Source organism: Apostichopus japonicus, chromosome 5 (assembly GCF_037975245.1).
Source record: "Apostichopus japonicus isolate 1M-3 chromosome 5, ASM3797524v1, whole genome shotgun sequence".
NCBI lineage: Eukaryota > Metazoa > Echinodermata > Holothuroidea > Aspidochirotida > Stichopodidae > Apostichopus > Apostichopus japonicus.
In genome coordinates, this window is record NC_092565.1 from 5,239,833 (window position 1) to 5,264,651 (window position 24,819).

General features: G+C 39.3%; 1 protein-coding gene across 2 annotated transcripts; it reads right to left on the reverse strand.

The window, feature by feature from the left end:
• Positions 1-336: 336 nt before the first annotated feature.
• LOC139967397 (BRISC complex subunit Abraxas 2-like) lies at positions 337-13,704 on the reverse strand. Of its 2 annotated transcripts, none has more exons than XM_071971144.1 (9): positions 12,949-13,704; positions 12,197-12,287; positions 11,215-11,251; positions 10,705-10,771; positions 8,972-9,168; positions 7,573-7,704; positions 6,148-6,232; positions 5,396-5,516; positions 337-2,775 (listed from the first exon to the last, which is right to left on the reverse strand). In XM_071971144.1, the coding sequence occupies exons 1-9, from the start codon at positions 13,024-13,026 to the stop codon at positions 2,324-2,326; spliced, it is 1,260 nt and encodes a 419-aa protein (XP_071827245.1). In that variant the 5' UTR covers positions 13,027-13,704; the 3' UTR covers positions 337-2,323. The 2 variants fall into 2 exon arrangements, with proteins under 2 accessions (XP_071827245.1, XP_071827244.1); XM_071971143.1 differs by having other exon boundaries at positions 12,197-12,283; positions 12,945-13,704.
• Between the last annotated feature and the right edge of the window lie 11,115 nt (positions 13,705-24,819).

Here is a 24,819-nt window from a genome sequence, read left to right on the forward strand (position 1 = left end):
GGGTGGGTGAGTGAGTGAATTCTGTAAAAGGAGCTCCCTCCCCCCAACAAGGTTCCCAAGCGGCATGCGAGCTGTGCAGCCTCCCTCTATCTGACAAGGTTCCCAAGCGGTACCCGAGTTTGCTGCCAGCCCTCTCCCTGACAAGGTTCCCAAGTGGGTGAAGCGAGTTGGCCACTACCCCTCTCCCTGACAAGGTTCAGTGGAGGAGAAAATATTTTATAAAACACCCAAGTCCCAACAACTGGATCTTTAAATATTTGAAATGCGGCTTACTGTAGCATCTCACCTTATGGTCTAGTGGTAGATATAAAGAAAAAGGCATCACAATGTTCCTGGTTCAATTTCAACTCATGCTCTTCTTTTTATTCTTCCAGTGAAAGCACAAGTTAAAAAAAAACTAGCCGCCGATTTTTCACATCTTGTTTTGCAGCTTACAAGTAAAAGTATAACCACAATATGTCCACTTAGTGCCAACAAAATATTGCATCTATATCAAACCACCCAAAGAGGAGTTTTAGCATTCTCTAGACAGGGGGCAAAGAATAGTGATTCCTTGCCATATAACTTGCACAAAATCCCACTTGGCTATCTAACTGATGTAGAGTCTAGTGAGTCAACATTTGTTTAATACATTAAGTGATAACCATAAATGATCAGACATTCCAAACTCCCTAGACCACAAAAAGTGTACTAACTCATTCTTTGGACATCAACCTATTCAGTCACTGATAACGTTTTTACAGTACATAAGTTTTATGGACAAAAATGGTTTAAAATCCAGAAAGAACAGTCTTCCTTTTATGTGAAATATAGACCCATAGATGTTGAATATGTATGAGCAAATGGACATTACCTTTTACCTTTTTTTGAGTTAGCAAATCAGCTCTGCCACCAACCTACCCCTTCAATACACTAAAATATTTTTAATACCAAAGCCATCTAGTATATATATAGACTACACAGAAGAAAGCAACTTTTCAGACAGCCTGTTTACCCCTTTGAGACTCAACTAGTGACAACTGCCAGGGATCACTTGAGGTGTGTTTTAAGATCATCCAACACATGATTATCACTTCTGAAGCAGATATCATTTACCTGATTGACTGTTAATGCATTGTTCAAGGTTACTTCAGACCTATCTGTAATTTGAGCCACTTCACAAACTAAAACTGAAGTTGACCAAATTATGTTCACCAAAAGGAAATGATTGCAATGGAGAACTCACAGTGGGGGCACCATCATACCAGGTGTGCTATTCATCCGACCTCAACTTTTGGAGTTATCAAGGTGGTCAGAATTTGACCCTAAGTGACCTTTGACCTCTTCAGAGAACATTCAGTTCTTGTACATTTCTGAGCATGAGGATAATCGCAGTTTTGATTTTGAAGCTAAATATGTCAACAAGAATTTCAGGCTTTTGGCAGCTGATGACTCCAATTTACATTTGACCTCTTAACAGAACTGCTCAAAGTGTGATGCTTAGTGAGGGGGACCTACCAACTAACTATGACATTTTACTGATGCTACAGATGTTCACTAAACTGGACTATGAGGTTTTTGTATTTTGGCCGCTGATGACCTCAATTGACCTTTGACTCTGCTCAATAACTGGAGCAGCCAAAGAATACAGTGCTGTAAATTTACATCCTAATTTGCGTGAAATTCATGCAAGATATGCTTGGTGAGTCACCCTGTTTACAAGTTGGAACATAACATATACATACATTTACCTGCAAACATACACGCCTAGATTCCTTTTTGCCTTTTGGCTAGGAATCAATCCAAGATCCCTGACAGAGGATACTTATAAATTCCTCTCTTCTGAATTTACAGACTCTTTATGCATTAGATTATCTTTTAGCATCATCACTATCTTTTAGCATCATCACATGACCATTCTTACCAAAGAAACCTTTTATAATTTCCATCTGTAAATCTGAGAAAATTTTCAACACCATACCCTTGAGAAAAGCACTTTTGGAAACATGCAAAAGAGTAAAAAAAAACACCGGTATTTTTAGGTGCAGGGCAGAGAGGATCTTATGGTATTGCAGAAGTATTCAAGACTACGCATGAAATATTAGATAGATTTCTTCAGAAAAAATTCTGCCAAAATGTTCCTTAAAATTTAGGAAAGTTTTTTTTCAAGTGTTTTAAGTACAGCTTTCATAACAGTATTCTCCATTTTATCTCTTGCTATTTCAAGGAAGAAAAACCGCATATCCTTAGTGCTTCAATATTTACACACATGGTCATACAAAAAAAAGTAGAAAAGCTTATATATATATATATATATCTTTTAAGAAGCTGCAACATCGGTGGCTCAGAAAGTTTGTGATCCTGAAAGTTCGAGACCGGCAGGACTATCCGGTAACTGGATCGAATCACTTTCCGATCCTTCTTCAACTTTAGTCCTATTTCTAATCCCTTTGGAGGAAACTTCCATCGGCTTGTCTCTTTGGATTGATGAAGCGTTCGGCACGTCGCTACCAGAATTGGAACGAACTTTTCTGTCGTCTTCTGCCTTCAGGAGGATATCGTCCGGTAGGCCTTTCCTGATCTGGTCCGAGTTAGACCGTACTTTACTCGGAGGTGAGATGGAGGCTTTCATGTCCATAATTAGACTAGAGAAGGGATCTGAATCGGCTACCGGGGCTTGGGATTCCAATTTATTGTCTCTGTCTGATGTTTCGTTGTCTTCCCGAGTCTCTTCTAAATTTAAGTCTTCTAGAGGTCTCTCAGGGAGCTGTTCCGTGGTGGACACCACAGGTGGTTCTGTCAAAAAAAGAGTATGAAAGAAAATTACTAGATAGGAATACACAAGCCATGTAGACGAAAGTACTCTGCATAAAGTGTAGATCATGCATGTTAGATAAATTTGAAGATTCGAATGAGTCGACGATAGCCAATAATTTCAGGGGCCAACACGGATTGCTTTGGGTGATGGGGGGGGGGGGAAGAGAGAAACACTTTCTTGGGTGAGGGGGTAAGAGCTATAGACAAATGTAAGAACATTTAATGATTTCCGTAACTAAATGTAATGCCTGAAATGTCTTCTTTTTTTTTCATTTATTACCCATCTACTAGTAAAATGTCTAGTATTGTAGTATCAACTACAGTAGTTACAGAAAATTATTATAAAATGTAAGGGAAAAATATGTAAAACAAAAAGTAATATATTACAACATGAAGGCCAAAAGTATTTGAGTTGCTATAGATTTACAAGCTATATATCAATGGAAAGACATGAAGGAAAACTTCATAAAAAAATGACTTGAGGAACAAACCTCAGTTTAATTTGTTGTGAATTGTTAAAAAACACTGCTTTCGAGGCCAGGCTGGATTTTTTATGCCACTTTTTAATTTTTGAGGGAACGACCCTTTAACCTGCCGAGGTTCATCGGTCAAGAGTGATAAGACTATTTAATCTAATACTTTAACCATTTAGCTCAGTTCCTCAGATGCAACACAAAATCACAAAAAGAGTTTTATACATGCCTCAAATGACATGTTTACATTGGTAGTACAAATTTGTTGAGTTTTGGACAGTTTTAATTTCATTCAAGGGGTGCAATGGTGTTGTTGTTTTAATATCAAGTTAAAGGAACATGCTTTGGTTGAGTGAGTTATTAGAATTTATACAAAGCAATGGGTTAACATTAAAATTAAGGCCTAAGGCCCGTACTAGAAGAGTTGGCCTTTAAAGGACCATTCCAGAGGTTTAGCATATTTTAACAGTGAATAGCTTCAAACCTGGATCAGCAGTATATAAACGGTAATCAATCTCAAATTATTCTTTTTCTGGTGGACTATGAAATTATTGCGTACAAAATTCAGCCTACATTTGTCATTTAGTTAGATACTGAAGAACTGAGGGATATGAAGTCATACTGTCGAATAAGCAAACATATATCTTACAATTTTTTAAATTCTCATTCTCATTTCATTATCTGACAATAACACGGATGGAGAAACGTACTACCACTCAAACCTGCCCATAATCAGAAATCAAAGCCAGAATATTAAAGTGAAGGTGGAGCCGAGGCAATAAGTAAGTGTTTACTATTTTAAATACATGTGCTGAAAGTTTAGTCATTTTGTTTACTATTATATTTATGATAACACTAGAGTTTCTGTTAAAGAAAAAAAAAAAAGCCAAATGTCTTTGCACTTGTGAAACAAGTCACTCGATTTAGAAGCAAGATTCTCTCGGGTGAACGGACGAACAGAGTTTGGAGTGGGTTTATTGGTACTGGATATGTATTTTGGTGGGGTTACAGACAAAATCTGAGAGATGGGGGAACTAGGTCCCCCCCCCCATCCCCTGGCTGCATCCAATACAGCAAAACGCTAGAGAAGAAGTTTACATTTCAAAAGTAACTGGATGTCTCTTTACAATGTCCCCAAATATCCCATCATTACCCCCCCCCTCCCTCTCCCGTTGTCCCTGACCAGTTCTCTCCTAGTCTCTTTGCCCATAGGGTTTCCAGACGGACCTGACCCAGTCACTGGCCGACATTAATATTGCTACACCTTTTTTCAATATATTTCCCTCTGTATTTATTTATATGTGTATCTCTGAGATCATAGGGAAAACTTATAACTACACAGAGAAAAGCATGATATGTCAAAATATATATGACACAATGCTGTACAAATTAAGGGGGAAAAAAAGCAGTTGCTGATATTAAAATTAATGGCAGGTAAAAAAATTGTTTCCAATACACTAGTAACTGCACAGCTACTTTCATGATGGGTACAAAGAGCAATTTGCTTTGCATGAATACTTATTCAGTTCTAGGAAAAGGGAACAAGCTTGATATGCTTACAATATTCACCAAATGTACTTTTCACCGAATCTGAGGACAAAGGAAGGAGACTATATATTCTTTAACATTCAGAAAAAATTCCACTCTCCTCAACTCTGTTGTCTACTCCATCGTCTTTGGTACGACTGACTATTACTCAGTGATATTTCATCTTGGTTAGGGTGTCTTCTTTCCAGGAGTGTGGGGGGGGGGGGCATACATTGAACAATTGCACTCAATCAATATCGATATCAGTTTAGGTCTTCACTTGCAAACTACCATAAATCCCTTTTAAAAAGTTTATGCTTGACACTCCAGTTAAACACGCTTGGGTTTATTTAGCAGCGAAGTAAATCTTTGTACGCAAGACAGACTCATTAGTTAGTTCTGAAATTCATTCCAACTTTCTTTGCACTTGACCATATCTGTGATGTGCTCGCAAAACAATGGACCTACAACCCATTGTCTTGGGCATACTGCTACCAATAATGTTATTGACAAACCAATAATTCTATACAATGCAAGCATCATATCCATCTTGTACTCTCAACGTACCAAACCTAAATGGAAGAAACTTGAAAATGTACCTGGCACTTTCTCCTTCTGTACGGCTTTATGAGATTGAACAACCCGTTGACCTAGCATCTTGACCTCTGCTACCAGTCTCTTCACCGAATCCTCTGATTTTACTACGCTGTCCTTCAACGTCTATAGCAGAAAGATGGATTAATAATCAATCACACAAAGAATGGATTAATAATCAATCCTGCAAAGATGGATTAGTAATCAATCACGCAAAGATGGATTGATAATGGCCCTTGCTTACAGATTTCTCTTTTGTTTTACAACCCACGGGGGAAATGAATTCCAGCCCATCAAGATGGGGAATATTTTCACTTTCATTAAATGACGTGTTAACTTTTTGCCCATAAGGCCTGTTCATACCACCGTCTCTTATGCTATTGTCGGAGCATTACAGGAGCAGATGCCACTAGACTCTCTTCGATGGGATGTGGGTAGGAGTTGAAATTAAAGCCCCACTGAATGAGCTGCAGCTTGCAGATTAAACACCAAATATTTCATCACCTAGAGCAGTGGGTAGTTTCACTTAGCAGTTTATTAAACACAAAAAGTTGTGTAAGCAATGGCACTTGAAATTTTAACAGGTTATATGATGTTGCGTGTTACAGTGACAATGTAACGTTGCATCTAATGATATTAAACACCAACAATGTAAGGACAGCCCTTGAACAAAGCAGTTAAACTTACATTAAACTAATGAAACTATACTCAAATAGACAGTTGAGTGATCCATTAATTAATAGTTTTGCATTCTCACCTTCATTCTGTCATGGATTGCTTCGTTAGTCATCTTAATTCCTTGCATACCTTGAAGGTAGCCATCTTTATCAATCATATCTTTCCTGTCAAGAAAAACAGAAAATGAATGAAACTTGACCAATAAACTCTCTTGTTATGGGATCTTAGCATCTATTACGATTAAAACATAAGACAAGATGGCAATCCATGGCACCTCATCTCTTCTATGATGGAATGGATCTACAATGAACTTTGACCTCGACCCTGAACAACTACCTAAGTACTATTTAAAATTTGTTCCATTATTCTCTACATATCTTCTGGTTTAATGACTTTTTCCAACATACTGAGAAGCAAAAAATGGCTACAGTTTCTGGGTATTTGACCTTTCATCTATGACACCACCAATCACCAAAGATCAAGTTTACAGTACATGGTCAGGCACCTACCCACCAAGTTTGAACTTGATCTGACTTACAGTCTAGGAGAAGTTCACGACACACTTTTTTGCACGATTTAGACCAATTTCAACTTTTAACGTCAATTGACCCTTTAACTACAAGCCTAAACAGCTAAATCTGTCTTATTTTAAACTTTGTCTCTTCATTCTCTACATATAATGTGGTCTAATGCCTTTGTCCAACATGTTGGCATGCAGAAAATGGCTAAGAAACCAAATTTTTAGATTTCTTGACCTTCGACCTCTTTGACGTCATCAATCACGCAGGCACCAGTTTAGATGGTCAGGCACCCACCCACCAAGCTTGAACTTGACAGGACTTAGGGTCCAGGTGGAGTTTGCAAAATACTTATTTTTGCTCACTCACTCACAAACAAACCAGACCCACTCACCCATCCACCCACCCATGCACACACACACTCACTCACTCACTCACATTTCTGATGTGGGGTGAAGTACAATATCTCATCTCCCTATACATTACATGTAGGGAGATGAGATCAAAACAAACTCAACACAGTCACAAACAGTTCTGCTTTACACGCTCAAGAAGTAGAGAGTGGCATAATAAAATTTGCACTGTGCATTTTTCAGGACAGTCTACTGTTTACAGCGTAAAACACACATCATATCGTTACAAGCAACTTATTTTAGCTGCCCCACCCCTCCTCCACTCACCCCCACCCCAAATCAATTTCTATTTACTTTCCCAATTATATCGCAACTTGAGACAGTTTTAAATGTCGTTTCCAAGACACATCGTCACATTTCAACCAGTTACATTTATGGTAAGTAAACATTCAATTCGGGATTATCCAACAACTTGTCTTATAAAAGTAAATTGCTTTTATCTTTTCCCAGTCAGTTTCTTATTTTTGATTTGATTTTTTAAATTTTGACAAAGAATAAAAAAAACTTAGAGTATATGTTGCAAGCTGACAAACCCTTGGTTCAAATAAAACATGTTTAGAAAGTGAAACTTACTTATGACTGGTTAATATGTCCCTGTAACTATCGCTACCGCTGGACTCCGTGTTCAGAGATGAGCCATGCTTGTACTCCGACTGAGCCGTATCTCCTAAATTTTCTATAGCGACCTTTTGTGGGGAGAATAAACTGCAGCGGAAGATGAAAGGAGAACCAACAATGTAGACAGACAGACACAATATACGTAAGAATCTGTACGTCAGTAATAGTAGGCCGATGGCTAAATGCCTCTTGCTGTGATGAGCTTAAAATCATTCGTCACTGCTAGCAACAAGTGCGGTACGCCCTTTAACCCCCTTAATGCCTTAGGTGCCCTCTTGTTCATGAAACAACTTTATCATCAATCCAAGTCAGGGCTCTAAGACTGTCCAAAACTCCATTGATATTTGCGCCAAGAGCCAGTAAATATTGAGCAGCTGCGGGAAATGTTCAGTTTTACAAAAACCACTTATAGAAGCGTTGCTCTTAAAATGTTGTTATTTCTAAATGCATGCTATCTCTCACTTTATAAAACCATGCCCGTTGGTGCCTTTTCACAAGTGTATGTAAATAGCCTTGTTTTGCTACTAAAAGCTACAAAATTGCTGTAGTGCCCCTGCCATCTCAATGGAAATTAAAAGCAATTTCTAATTCTCTCCCTCAAATAGTTGCTGTGCCCCTCTGGATTCAGTACATCAATAAACTGGGTAAGGTCAAAACTGTAATTGGTGATTCAAGGCACCATACTGCATTAACTAAAAGCTTTCAATATATAAATATCTCTACAGCCTACTGTACTCTGTTGGTCTCTGTCACAGCTTATTGTTGATCCATTTAATACTGATACTGTTAATATAATAAACTACTTATTATCGACTTTTGATTTCCAAAATATTCTATTTGGGAAATTCTTGTGTGTTATTACTCCACCGTAATGTTCAACTACGATAGTAGCAGTGCGGTCTAACAGTTGAATATTAAATGGATTCCAGAGGGGTGAGAAAGGTAGGGATTTGGGACTGGTACAGTGACAGGAGTAAGAATTGGAGAGTACAATTACAGCCCATCATATATGGAGGGACTAAGCCTACCTGTGGAAAGAAATATAATGTTTGATCGGACGAAGGGCAGATTTATCCTCTAAACTTGACAACTTAAGGAAAAGGGCACTAGAAAATTAGAAAGAGCTATTTGCATTAGAAAATACAGGAATGTCTATGAAAACTTCCAAAATTCTGGAAGGATACAAAAGCTCCTAACACCCTACTTCTCTTGCACCTTGCATCATGTCCCGCACCCCCCGCCCCCCCTCCGCCATTTCACTGCCAATCAGCATCGACGCATGCAATAAAATGCTGCTATTTCTGCTACGTACAGTAGTCGGATAGATTTATAACATTGACACTGCTTTACTCACCCATTGTTATAAGTATAAAAGTTATAGTAGTAAGTAATGGTGGTATGGTTCATGTTACTGCCTTCTCCAAAGATACCAAAGAGAAAATTCTGGTAGTGGGTCCCTAATAGATCCCTCAGATGATGGTGGATCGCATTCTCTCGCAGCGACGGCTCCGGCATACTGCCCGACCTGCATCGGAACCACCCCACCACGTTCTGTAAAGCATTGAAAACAATTTAAAAAGATAAGCAGGATCACCAGTACCAGTCAAGTATTCGAAATACTTTGTGATATATATCACTTCAATCAACAAAGCTGTTAGCACACAAACTTGTCCTCTGTTGCACACCTTTACTGATTTTGCTCGAAAACTTTATATTCTATTCTTTCCGTGGTGCTTATTTCGCTGTCATTAAGATTAAATAACTGCTATTCATTCATATCACTCTGATTCAAAGTTACGTGACGGTGAAAATATATGGAGATTGATTGCATTTATACTTTTAGGCCAAACCATTTTCTTAGTTTTTCTTATTTTGTAAAAGAAGCAAATTTCCTTGAAGTCTTTCTTTTTCTTCACAAATCTATAGCGAAATCATTACATTTTCTTATATTTTAAAGTAGCGGATTTTCTTGAGGTTTTTTTCTGCTTTTGTTTTTCTAAAACAAATCTACAGTTGACATCATTACAAGACACTAAGAAATAGTTTGAGCTTAAATGCATACTTGTTGCATGTGAAGACATATCTCCATGGAAACCCAACTGCTAACTGAAGTAGTTTGCACTTGAAAAACGTGAGGCAATAAGTACTAATATATCTGCATGTAATGTTTTCAAAGTAAAACCATAAATTTTTACTACTTTACTACTTGGCAGATAAAATACACAACAAGTCATTAATAAACAACAAAGATGTGTTCAGACAGATGGGATGCCATGCCAAATTTTCCAAAATTGGTCGCTTAGCAACGACTGGGTTTGTCCTTATTGTTTATTTAAGCTAGTTTATTTCAAGTGTGTCATTCAGTAAAACGTACTGGTAGATACTGTACCAGTTAGATATTGGATTTATCACAACACAAATTTAATTACCTCAAAAAATATGAGTGTGTGTGTGTGTATTAGAATGAAACTATTTGTTCAAGTCTAGTCGTATGCAAATAAACACAATTCCTTGCAAGGTTCACTTATAAGGGTCTAGTTCAATTAGTGCAAGAGTTGCCAGTACGATACCACAAAAACACATTTTCATTGGACAGATGTTGAAAAATGAGAATAGAAACGGAGAAAACAAAGAAATTGTCTTTCAGCTTTTCCCAATGTTGAATCTTGTCATACTTGTTTAGCGTAGTAACTTCTACCACACAAAAATCAAGGTGCTTTTTTGTTTCATTGTTGTGATAAGTTCTAATTTATTTTGGGGGGAGGGGGGAATGACAAAGTGAGCTATTATGCAAATGCAAAAATATGATTAAACATTGGATGTTTTGTCCCACTTAATAAAATAATGTGGTTTAATACAAACAAAGAAACATCATATATATTTCTGACATGACATTCTTAATATCCGCTCTTAAAGGGACAGTGTGCATTGCTGCAAGCTCTGTATGAATGTGTGTGATGTGATATTTTTATATAGAGCCACATGTTGCAGATAAACAACCACTGCTATACATCTTGCTGAATACTCTAAATATTTGAAAGGCCAGTAGAGAAAAAGAAAGAAGCTGGGTAAACCTTTTCGACTTACATCACAATTACTTTTGAGGAGAGCTGCAAGTTTCTCTCTGTCGACTTGACCGAGGCGATTGTAAAAACTGCAAAATACAAAGAGCAAATAGAGAACTGTTATTCGTCAGTGTTTGCACGTCTGCCTCTACATGTGAGTGGTTGAACTGTGTCAAAAGGAAGCCAGTACATTCAGTGATGGCACCAGTCAAGGCAATCTTGGGGGGTGGGGCAAGACATACTTTGTGGGGCGGGCAAACACACTGATGTGGGGGAGGGATCTAAGTGGAGGGGTTTCTTGCTATCATTTGCCAATTCTTTCACATTAATGCAGTGCATTGGAACCTATTTCTACTACAAACAATCGATTAGCCTTTGTTCTAAATATTTTGGATATGTAGCAGATCTGATTGAGGGAATATAGGGGGGGGGGGGGGAGTAGGAGGGGGATGAAGGGGAAATCTGGGGGGGGAGGATGACCCCTCAAGCCTCTGAGTACATTATTATCTAGCTAAAAGAGATTTAAACTCACCTAAAAGGCTTGGGACAAATCGTGTGAGATATGACATCTGAAAGAGAGAGAAATGAAAGGTAAAAACTTACAACAACAACAAAACAGATGGGCATTGTATGTTCCTCCATTGAATACTGACAAGAATGAACATGAAAATCCTAGCTTTACCAGCACTCCCACTATGCTCAACAGAGCTTTGTAATTGGCATGTGATGCAACTAACTACAGTATATATGGCAGACTTGAAATAAGGGCATGAGTTCAAGTAGAATTCTCCTTGGGTAGGAGAAAATGGCTCTATGTGCAAGCACAGGCAGCCAGGCTAAGAATCCCAGGGACAACCAGACAAAAAGTCCTTAAACAATTGTCATGACATATCTATACCTAATCTTGCATTAGCATCTGTGCTAGATTTCCACAAGACTACTGTACTCCAGTACCAGCACAAATCCATAATGCTGAGTACGAGTGCAGACAACTTACAGTAGAAGGAAGAATACATGCAACAACCATGGACTCAATGAAAGTCTGGAACACAGCACTTTAAACACATCATATCATGAGAATCATCACATCAGGAGAATCATCACATCATATCACGAGAATCATCACATCATATCACAAGAATCATCACATCATATCAAGAGAATTATCACATCATATCACAAGAATCATCACATCATATCAGGAGAATCATCACATCATATCACAAGAATCATCACATCATATCAAGAGAATCATCACATCATATCACGAGAATCATCACATCATATCACAAGAATCATCACATCATATCAGGAGAATCATCACATCATATCACAAGAATTATCACATATATCAAGAGAATCATCACATGAATATCACAAGAATCATCACATGATATCAAGAGAATCATCACATCATATCACCAGAATCACCACATCATATCACCAGAATCATCACATCATATCACGAGAATCATCACATCATATCACAAGATCATCACATTTTTGGTACTCACTGACTGTTGTCTCTCTGGTGGTTGTATTGATTTGAGAATCACTTATATTTGTCACCTCTTGCATGGAAACTTCTCCAATCAGGAACCCTTCCTGTAATGAGGAGAATAAAGACATTTCTAATATTATATACTGTTTAACAACAATTTAACAATACTGTATCACATGTACAGTACAGCCTTCACAATCATTACATTCATTTTTGAAATTTTGAAAGTGTGCAAACAGTACCATGGGTTTTAGCCAGGAAGAGGATGTGAGGGAGGGTATACAGGGGTTGGGGGGATGTCCCACCTCCCCTATATGATGGCATTCTTGTTAGCTTTTCAAGCAGAGGAATGCTTTGTGATTTGTCGCTTCTTTTGAAAGATTATTGTGATTTCTCTTATGTTTGAAAAATGGAATTGTGTGTTGTATGTAAGTACATGCATTCTAGTTACTTTTCTATATTTTTCTGCAGCCTGGCCTGTTCGCTGGCTAGAGCCTTGGTTTAAACTAGCCTCTAGGTCTACAGTACCTATACTGGTAAGTTAAATGGATCAGTCAAATCTACTTTCCTTTTAAGAAATGTCAACCAGGACATAACCTGGGCAAGAAACATTATTTCACGAAACCAATCATTTCAGCCCTTTTCATCGGACATGTTGTCATGATGACAACCATAAAAACGTATATTTCGCATGATCACATCTGTGAAGTAACTCTTCACCAGTTGTACAAATGAATATTGGAATATGAAGATGAAAATACTTGCCTTGTCCCCTTGCTGTCGTACGTTATCAAAGATTAGAGAGCTCCACACACTTCCACTGACTCGGACATTGAGGGTCATGTTTGCAGGATTCAAGAAATTCAGCAGGTTCGGAAGTATCCTAATTTCTAATTCCACTAGGCTAGTTCTTGCTGCAGTGTCAGCACTTGATTCTTGTTTGCAAAGGACTTGTTTTTAATATGACATGGACTGAACTACAATTTAGTACAATGTATGAGTATCCTGCCAGTACAACCATCATATTCATACTACAGAATATGGTCGCAGTGAGTAATGTTATGCCAAAGTCACGCTATGTTGTTTAACTTTAATGGAAGGGCTTGTGAACACCAGCTATGCAAACATAACTTAACGTAAAAATGCTAGAATGTTACATTGCTCTGACTTGTCAGAGTCATGAAATGGATCAAGTTCAATAATGTTACTTAATGTTAGGCCTTGCGTTAGGACCGCAGCTGACCACGTATGATCTATTGAAATTACTAATGGATAGGCTAGCATGAAGTTAGGCGTACACTGAGCAAATTAACGTTAGGTTCCATGGCCGTGAGTAGCAGTAAGAGACAAAGTAAAGAGATGAAAATGAAATTTGCCCAATATAATGAATGCCTGCATATTTTAGAGTATATTCGCAACCGGTGGAATTCGAATCTCAGAATAGGGCTCCAAATTTGCGAAGTTGGTGACCATCCGGAACAGGGCACACTGTACCGGTGTGAAGTTAGATACTTATTCCCCGTTCCTCGTTCGACATTCGCGAATGAGTAACTGCTACCGATTCAGTTACGTATTCGACAATGGTATCGACGTAACACCTCTGGCAAGACAAAAGCTTTCTTACAAGATGTTCAACATATGGTCGTGGAAAGAGGTTTATCTATGGCCCATGGGTCATATGAACTCTAATAACTATGTAGAAGGGTACCATAATGCATCTTGCCCGGTCCAAATAGTTTTTGACCAACTAAAATGACCAGTACTTCATCAGCTCTTAAATTAATGTAAAAAAATTACTTTACGCCCTAATCAAGACTAGCACGCCTTGGACCACCTTACCAAATGGGTCATATGAATTCTTAACACATTGTAGAAGGATACCATAATGCGTCTTGCCCGGTCCAAAGAGTGCTTGACCAATTAAAATGACCATTAAATCAACATTTTTTTAAAATAAATGTAACGGGAACTGAAATAAAAACATTTGGGCCCTAATCAAATCCAGCACGCCTTGGACCGCCCAACCAATGGGTCATGGGAAGTCTGAGGACCTTGTAGAAGGGTAACATAATGCGTCTTGCCCGGTCCAAAGAGTGCTTGACCAATTTAAATGACCATTAAATCATTACTTCTTCTATGAGTGTAACGGGACCACGAAAAAGCTTTGGGCCCTAATCCATGCAGCACGCCTTGGACCACCTAACCAATGGGTAACATTAACTCTAAGGACATTGTAGAAGAGTACCATAATGCGTCTTGCCCGGTCCAAAGCGTGCTTGACCAATTAAACTGACCATGAAATCATTACTTCATCATCGAGTGTAACGGGACCACGAAAAAGCTTTGGGCCCTAATCCATGCAGCACGCTTTGGACCACCAAACCGATGGGTAACATGTACTCTAAGGACATTGTAGAAGAGTACCGTAATGCGTCTTGCCCGGTCCAAAGAGTGCTTGACCAATTTAAATGACCACTAAATCATTACTTCTTTAATGAGTGTAATTGGACCATGAAAAAGCTTTGGGCCCTTATCCATGCAGCACGCTTTGGACCACCTAACCAATGGGTAACATGTACTCTAAGGACTTTGTAAAAGAGTACCATAATGCGTCTTGTCCGGTCCAAAGCGTGCTTGACCAATTAAACTGACCATTAAATCATTACTTCATCATCGAGTGTAACGGGACCACGAAAAAGCTTTGGGCCCTAATCCATGCAGCACGCTTTGGACCACCAAACCGATGGTTAACATGAACTCTAAGGACATTGTAGAAGAGTACCATAATGCGTCTTGCCCGGTCCAAAGCGTGCTTGACCAATTAAACTGACCATTAAATCATTACTTCATCATCGAGTGTAACGGGACCACGAAAAAGCTTTGGGCCCTAATCCATGCAGCACGCTTTGGACCACCAAACCGATGGTTAACATGAACTCTAAGGACATTGTAGAAGAGTACCATAATGCGTCTTGCCCGGTCCAAAGCGTGCTTGACCAATTTAAATGACCACTAAATCATTACTTCTTTAATGAGTGAAACGGGACCACGAAAAGCTTTGGGCCCTAATCCATGCAGCACGCTTTGGACCACCTAACCAATGGGTAATATAAACTCTAAGGACATTGTAGAAGAGTACCATAATGCGTCTTGCCCGGTCCAAAGAGTGCTTGACCAATTTAAATGACCACTAAATCATTACTTCTTCAATGAGTGTAATTGGACCATGAAAAAGCTTTGGGCCCTAATCCATGCAGCACGCCTTGGACCACCTAACCAATGGGTAACATGTACTCTAAGGACATTGTAAAAGAGTACCATAATGCGTCTTGCCCGGTCCAAAGAGTGCTTGACCAATTTAAATGACCACTAAATCATTACTTCTTTAATGAGTGTAATTTGACCATGAAAAAGCTTTGGGCCCTAATCCATGCAGCACGCTTTGGACCACCTAACCAATGGGTAACATGTACTCTAAGGACATTGTAAAAGAGTACCATAATGCGTCTTGCCCGGTCCAAAGCGTGCTTGACCATTTTAAATGACCACTAAATCATTACTTCTTTAATGAGTGTAATTGGACCATGAAAAAGCTTTGGGCCCTAATCCATGCAGCACGCTTTGGACCACCTAACCAATCAGTAACATGTACTCTAAGGACATTGTAGAAGATTACCATAATGCGTCTTGCCCGGTCCAAAGCGTGCTTGACCAATTAAACTGACCATTAAATCATTACTTCATCATCGAGTGTAACGGGACCACGAAAAAGCTTTGGGCCTTTATCCATGCAGCACGCCTTGGACCACCTAACCAATGGGTAACATGTACTCTAAGGACATTGTAGAAGAGTACCGTAATGCGTCTTGCCCGGTCCAAAGAGTGCTTGACCAATTTAAATGACCACTAAATCATTACTTCTTTAATGAGTGTAATTGGACCATGAAAAAGCTTTGGGCCCTTATCCATGCAGCACGCTTTGGACCACCTAACCAATGGGTAACATGTACTCTAAGGACTTTGTAAAAGAGTACCATAATGCGTCTTGCCCGGTCCAAAGCGTGCTTGACCAATTAAACTGACCATTAAATCATTACTTCATCATCGAGTGTAACGGGACCACGAAAAAGCTTTGGGCCCTAATCCATGCAGCACGCTTTGGACCACCAAACCGATGGTTAACATGAACTCTAAGGACATTGTAGAAGAGTACCATAATGCGTCTTGCCCGGTCCAAAGCGTGCTTGACCAATTAAACTGACCATTAAATCATTACTTCATCATCGAGTGTAACGGGACCACGAAAAAGCTTTGGGCCCTAATCCATGCAGCACGCTTTGGACCACCAAACCGATGGTTAACATGAACTCTAAGGACATTGTAGAAGAGTACCATAATGCGTCTTGCCCGGTCCAAAGCGTGCTTGACCAATTTAAATGACCACTAAATCATTACTTCTTTAATGAGTGAAACGGGACCACGAAAAGCTTTGGGCCCTAATCCATGCAGCACGCTTTGGACCACCTAACCAATGGGTAATATAAACTCTAAGGACATTGTAGAAGAGTACCATAATGCGTCTTGCCCGGTCCAAAGAGTGCTTGACCAATTTAAATGACCACTAAATCATTACTTCTTCAATGAGTGTAATTGGACCATGAAAAAGCTTTGGGCCCTAATCCATGCAGCACGCTTTGGACCACCTAACCAATGGGTAACATGTACTCTAAGGACATTGTAAAAGAGTACCATAATGCGTCTTGCCCGGTCCAAAGAGTGCTTGACCAATTTAAATGACCACTAAATCATTACTTCTTTAATGAGTGTAATTTGACCATGAAAAAGCTTTGGGCCCTAATCCATGCAGCACGCTTTGGACCACCTAACCAATGGGTAACATGTACTCTAAGGACATTGTAAAAGAGTACCATAATGCGTCTTGCCCGGTCCAAAGCGTGCTTGACCAATTTAAATGACCACTAAATCATTGCTTCTTTAATGAGTGAAAAGGGACCACGAAAAAGCTTTGGGCCCTAATCCAGACCAGAACGCCTTGGACCACCTAACCGATGGGTCATATGATTTTTTAAGACAGTGTAGAAGAGTACCATAATACGTCTTGCCAGGTCCAAAGTGTGCTTGACCAATTTAAATGACCACTACATCATCACTTCTTAAATGAGTGTCCATCTCATATGTTATGTATCGTGCGTTTAGTGTCAACCGTTAGCATTACAAATTGCACTTGGGACCCTCAAGGAATGAAAAAGAGAGAACTCGTTTCAAGTGCATTCCAATTAATGGCAGAATGTCTATATACATGGCCAAATTCTGTCGGAAAGTTTTTACAATTTAAAAAAGCCTCTTAATGACTTCCGAATTCATCGATATGTTAGCATATAACACTTTAACTTACTCAAATCACTTACGAAATTTCAGCCTAATCAAAAGGGAAAAATTGCAATGTGGCAGATATTTGAACACGATGGCATAAAGCGACAGCATCTTTCTATGGCTGTAGCAAGGCCGTAGCAAGGCTGTAGCAGGCTTGTAGCAGGCTTGCACTGTCATGATAGCCCAATGAAGCTTATGAAGCTTACAGCCGGAGAAACAATCAAAGAAATAAACCATCCCCTATATATATAGGCCTACCAAGTACCATGGTCCATGAATTAATGGTACATGCAGTAACGTTCAAACATTGAACAATATCACTTTAACTCTCCTAACGTGGGTCAGAGACATTCGTAGTAGGAAAGATATTCCGATATTTCATTCATTTGGGAATACAAATGCAAAAAAGCAGTTAAACTGTCAACATGCTGCAGATTATTTCAGTTATCTATCAATTTTAATGGTTCGACGCAAGGGAGCAATCACGCTATGATAAATATGAACTCTCAGCCTTTTAAAGGTATTCCATGGACGTTAAATGACGGTAGGCAGTCAGCTCGTACATCGGTATCAATTAGTTCGAGCCTAATGTTCAAGCGCTCTTTTACGAGAGAAAACTTCTAGGAAACATCCTGAATGAATCATTCAATTACAATCAGAACGCATGGTCCTTTATTCCGCTCCTTCAAATTTATCTCATGAAGTATTGAGTAATAGTGTATGGAACATCTTTGCACATAGATTGGTAAAAGTGTATCAATTCTACCAGATTAAAGTAATTTGGCATGAAAATTTTTCTTCTGCAAGTACATTTCAATCCAATCAGAGAATAAATGGGGAGTGGTGGGGGGGGGGGGGGTGGATATTAAGCATGTAATATTTCTCTTGACTTCTATACTTCCATAATTGACTCAGCATATAGCCTAATTGATATTTACCGAAGAATTAATACATTAAATACAATTGTAAGTGATTAGAAAGTGTATTTTTGACTTAAATTAACAAACGCGAAATTGACCTTAAATCTAGCACTTTTGCTAATGGATTGAATGTGTTTTGTGTATTGTGTAAACTTTGTATAGCTAGATACAGGGACGTAGCTAATGCATGATGATTGGGGGTTTAGTGGCTGAAATTCCAACTGGATGGGTTTTGGAGCCAGAAAATTCCGACTGCTGCCTTGTACCCCCCCCCCCCCCCCGCACTATACTCGTCAACGATACGGTCAGTGTCAGTCAGACACCCTATCTTTCGCGACTGCACTTTTGTTCCAAACTTTTCTCGGTACATTTGTACCACTGGCCCTCACTTTACAAACTTATCAATCACTCTGGTTAAGCGAGTAAGCAACTGAGTACAAGTTATCTGCTTGATAAGCTACATAGACTACTGACTAAAAAAGCTATGTTAATGTAACAAAGGGGAAACTTTTTTTCGAAAATTATATTCGACGACATAGTGAATTACCCAAAAATACAGTGCTTTTTCCTAGCGGGCTTAATATTATTTTCTTGGGGGTGGGGGTGGGGCTATTTATCACTCACATGAATAAAAAAAAAACATTGTTCACTTCATTCCAACTGAGCATTTGGAATGATGTGAACAATTAAACATTTTGCAGAAAAATGTTGAGTTGACGTTATACGATAAGTTGTCAATTAAACATTTTGCAGAAATTTTTTCAATTGCTCAATTGGAATGAAGTAAACAATTGAACATTTTGCCAAAAATGTCCAATTGACGAGATAAGATAAGTTGTCAATTAAACATTTCTCAGAAAAGTTTTTCAATTGTTCTTATGGAATGAAGTAAACAAATGAACATTTTGCAGCAAAAAATGACTAATTGACGAGATTTGATTAGTTTTCAATTAAACATTTTTCACAAAATTGTTCAATTACTCATTTAAAGCAAGTAAGCAATGCAACATTTTTCTGTTTTTTGATAACATTTTATCTTGTTATCTAAACAATTTACAGAAAAATTTCACCTTATGGAGCAAAGTTTTTCTTATGTTGATGGCATTTTTAAGCTTCCGTAGATTAGCATTGAGCGTTTTAATAGTATATGTTGTGCAGAAGTTCTATTAGGCATTTTTTTTTAGAGTATTCAAAATCATACGAAGTTTTGTATGGTGGAGTATAAAGATCGCGACATACAATTTCTCATTGTGACAAGGAAATCGTAGCAAATATGACTGATTCAAGGTCAATTTTGACCGAAAATTTTAGGTCACTACAAGAATATTTGAAAATTCGAGTGCGCCAGTCGGAAAAATTCGAGTGCGACAGTCGGAAATTCCGACTGTCGCACAAAAATTTTCCAACTTTCGTCAGTTTTACCAAGATTGGGGGGGGGGGGGGGATGAGACACCCCACACCCCCACTAGCGACGTCCTTGGCTAGATTATGGACGTTATAATTAATAATTAGGTAGAACTGAATGAAAGGAAATCAACTAAAAAGTCACACTAACTCTGGTCTATGTTTAGTTGGAATAAACCCAGTGAGACTTTTTATGGTGGATTTGCCTTCTACACTCCAATAGAAACTTTCTATTGAAAAATCGCTAAGAGAAAGAACAAGCACATGCATGGGAACACGATAAAATCAAAATGCATAGATTGGCACTATAGGGTAACTTGGATGGTTCATTACCAACTATGGCTAATGGAGATCATAAATAAATCAGAAAGGGATTTCGGCATAAAATATATGTCTGGGTAGACCTATTTCACTTGAAGACTATTTTGCTAAATAAACTATTAAAGTCAGTTTATCTCCGCTTGACCCGAGATGACTGATTGTCTGTTTATAGCTCCATGGTCAGCTCTACAATGTAGCAGTGGAATCTTTCAGAATCTACGATGGGGGTTAAAGCGTTCAAAACCACTTTCAAGAAGAGAGGCAAGAACACTTCTTTGTTCTTTGAATCTGTAAATATGTGAAGGGTTGACGGGTGAAATGAATGAAAGAAATAAAATTTAGTTCTATAAACGAATAATTAAAACAAAAACGTTTTCAGTTCGTTGCCAGTCTACAGAAATCACTTCATTCTGAAAATGTTGTTGCGCTAAGGGCCCTCCCTCCCCCCCCCCCAAAAAAGAAGAAGAGAGTGCGCGTGTGTTTCTCCGGAATGGGAAGGAAACTTTGTATGCTGATGATTGTAAAGCACCAATAAGCATTAAACTTGCGAGCCAAAGGTGTTGCTTTTGTTTTGTATCACCACACTGGTACAGACGTAGAGTTGAAATTCAAAAAAGAAGATATTGATGAATCTACTGGATAATGATTGTGCATTAGTCGTTTGTATTGGTCAAATACTCTTTGGACCGGGTAAGACGCATTATGGAACTCTTCAACAATGTCCTTAGAATTCATAAGACCAATTGGTTGGGTGGTCCGAGGCGTGCTGGTCTTCACAAGGGCCTAAACATATTTGCAGGTCCATTAACATTCATTAACGAAGTAATGATTTAGTGGTCATTTAAATTGGTCAAGCACTCTTTGGACCGGGCAAGACGCATCATGGTACCGTTCTACAATGTTCTTGGACTTCCTGTGACCTATTGGTTAGGTGGTCCAAGGCGTGCTGGTCTTGATTGGGGCCCAAAGCTTTTTCGTGGTCCCTTTACACTCATTGAAGAAGTAATGATTTAAAGGTCAGTTTAATTGGTCAAGCACGCTTTGGACCGGGCAAGACGCATTATGGTACTATTCTACAATGTCTTTAGAGTACATTTTACCGATTGGTTAGGTGGTCCAAAGCGTGCTGCATGGATGAGGGCCCAAAGCTTTTTCGTGGTCCCGTTACACTCGATGATGTAGTAATGATTTAGTGGTCATTTAAATTGGTCAAGCACTCTTTGGACCGGGCAAGACGCATTATGGTACTCTTCTACAATGTCCTTAGAGTACATGTTACCGATTGGTTAGGTGGTCCAAACCGTGCTGCATGGATTAGGGCCCAAAGTTTTTTCGCGGTCCCTTTGCACGCATTTAATAAGTAATGATTTAAAGGTCAGTTTAATTGGTCAAGCACGCTTTGGACCGGGCAAGACGCATTATGGTACTATTCTACAATGTCTTTAGAGTACATTTTACCCATTGGTTAGGTGGTCCAAAGCGTGCTGCATGGATTAGGGCCCAAAGTTTTTTCGTGGTCCCGTTACACTCGATGATGTAGTAATGATTTAGTGGTCATTTAAATTGGTCAAGCACGCTTTGGACCGGGCAAGACGCATTATGGTACTCTTCTACAATGTCCTTAGAGTACATGTTACCCATTGGTTAGGTGGTCCAAAGCGTGCTGCATGGATTAGGGCCCAAAGCTTTTTCATGGTCCAATTACACTCATTAAAGAAGTAATGATTTAGTGGTCATTTAAATTGGTCAAGCACTCTCTGGACCGGGCAAGACGCATTATGGTACTCTTTTACATTGTCCTTAGAGTACATGCTACCCATTGGTTAGGTGGTCCAAAGCGTGCTGCATGGATGAGGGCCCAAAGCTTTTTCGTGGTCCCGTTACACTCGATGATGTAGTAATGATTTAGTGGTCATTTAAATTGGTCAAGCACGCTTTGGACCGGGCAAGACGCATTATGGTACTCTTCTACAATGTCCTTAGAGTACATGTTACCCATTGGTTAGGTGGTCCAAGGCGTGCTGCATGAATTAGGGCTCAAAGCTTTTTCATGGTCCCGTTACACTCGATGATGAAGTAATGATTTAATGGTCAGTTTAATTGGTCAAGCACGCTTTGGACCGGGCAAGACGCATTATGGTACTCTTTTACAATGTCCTTAGAGTACATGTTACCGATTGGTTAGGTGGTCCAAAGCGTGCTGCATGGATTAGGGCCCAAAGCTTTTTCATGGTCCAATTACACTCATTGAAGAAGTAATGATTTAGTGGTCATTTAAATTGGTCAAGCACTCTTTGGACCGGGCAAGACGCATTATGGTACTCTTCTACAATGTCCTTAGAGTTTATATTACCCATTGGTTAGGTGGTCCAAGGCGTGCTGCATGGATTAGGGCCCAAAGCTTTTTCATGGTCCCGTTACACTCATTGATGAAGTAGTAATTTAGTGGTCATTTTAATTGGTCAAGCACTCTTTGGACCGGGCAAGACGCATTATGGTACTCTTCTACAATGTCCTTAGAGTTAATGTTACCCATTGGTTAGGTGGTCCAAGGCGTGCTGCATGGATTAGGGCCCAAAGCTTTTTCGTGGTCCCGTTACACTCATTAAAGAAGTAATGATTTAGTGGTCATTTATATTGGTCAAGCACGCTTTGGACCGAGCAAGACGCATTATGTTACCCTTCTACAAGGTCCTTAGACTTCCTATGACCCATTGGTTAGGCGGTCCAAGACGTGCTGGTTTTGATTAGGGCCCAAATGTTTTTATTTCAGTTCCCGTTACATTTATTTACAAAAATGTTGATTTAATGGTAATTTTAATTGGTCAAACACTCTTTGGACCGGGCAAGACGCATTATGGTATCCTTCTACAATGTGTTAAGAATTCATATGACCCATTGGTAAGGTGGTCCAAGGCGTGCTAGTCTTGATTAGGGCCTAAAGTGATTTTTTCTGGTCCAGTTACATTAATTTAAGAACTGATGAAGTACTGGTCATTTTAGTTGGTCAAGAACTATTTGGACCGGGCAAGATGCATTATGGTACCCTTCCACATAGTCGTTACAGTTCATATGACCCATGGGCCATTGATAAAACCTCTTTCCACGACCATATGTTGAACATCTTGTAAGAAGCTTTTGTCTTGCCAGAGGTGTTACGTCGATATCATTGTCGAATACGTAGCTGAATAGCTAGCTCAGTTACTCATACGCGAATATCGAACGAGGAACGGGGAATAAGTATCTAACTTCACACCGGTGCACACTGTTTTCATACTGTTGATAAGTAACCAATTTCCAAAGTGTAATCATAGCCATAAACATAGCTAGTGCAGTTCTAATCGTCTCGCTGTCAGGTCCCTTTCGGCACCTTTCACATCTCGGTAAGGATGAATATTTATGGTGGAGAGAATTGGGGGAATGAAGAGAGGATGTCGTAAGGGTCAAACTCTGTTCATGTTCCCCTAATGCAGACGAACTCTAAAATGAAATAAATACAATCCACCTAAAATCGGTATCAACCGTCGAATAAATTTACTTCAGTCAATGAACACCAGTGGCGTACTCTGGTAATTTTGTTATGGTGTGCATTTGAGCAGAATTCATATGATATAGCCGGGAATTCAAGTGATATACCGGGGGGGGGGGGGGGAGGGGCGGGTATCGGCATCATGTATGTGGGAAATATGGCTACCGCTATTAACTATACTTAAGAAAGGACGAATACATATAGCTCGCATATTAGTCCCTGGTTAACATTGATGGAAGAGTATAGGACGTAGTACATGTAGCTAGCTAATGGGCATCCGGCCCTTAGGGTAAGGTGACCATATTTCCCTGACTGGAATCAGGGACATTTATTGCGTGACTGATATGGGGGAGGGGTATAAGGGGAGGTGGTGTCCCCCTCCCCTTTGAAAATTTTCAAGTGCCTAAGGTGCTTAGATGTAAAATGGGGATACTTAGAAGCACTTTTTAAATCAATTTTATTTCCAAAAATGTAGCTTTTTCTTAGCCTGAATTTACTTACTTTACAAAAGAGTGCTAGGCTAGATAGATCTAGCATATTCCACTTTACACTGGCCCACCTGAAATAATGGTTAGTTCCGTTTTGCGACTGCACACTTGACTAAATTTTGTTTTTACAATATTTTTACTAATAATGTGGGATATTTTCGAAATTCCTGAACATTTGACGAATTGGGGACATTTTCGGAGACACTTGTTCATCGGGGACAGCACACTGTATTCGGGGACTGTCCCCGAAAATCGGGGACGTCTGGTCACCTTACCTTAGGGAACTTTGGGTTCGGTAAAGTAGGTAGGGGTGGGGGTTAGATGCTAAATGCTGTTACTATTTCCATCATATATCATTTGAATTACATATCATTTGAACTACATATATGCAAAGGCGTACATGCTTCAGCAGTTAGAGTGCATGTCCACCGCGCGGCCTCACAATCCTTAGGTTCCCGGATCAAAATTCCGCCAGGAGCCAGATTCTGTTGACCTATTCAAAAATCGCTGCGGTGCAGTGGTGATGTGCGGAGTCTTCCTTGGATTTGGTATTTCTAGTGTGTGGACTTGGGAATTAAAG

Coding starts and splice junctions, on each gene's coding strand:
- LOC139967397 (XM_071971144.1), bottom strand. CDS start 13,026: ATGACCCTCAATGTCCGAGTCAGTGGAAGTGTGTGGAGCTCTCTAATC. Junction 6,233..7,572: donor GACATATTAACCAGTCATAA/GTAAGTTTCACT, acceptor TTTTCTTGACAG/GAAAGATATGATTGATAAAG. Junction 2,776..5,395: donor ACAGAAGGAGAAAGTGCCAG/GTACATTTTCAA, acceptor TTTTTTTGACAG/AACCACCTGTGGTGTCCACC.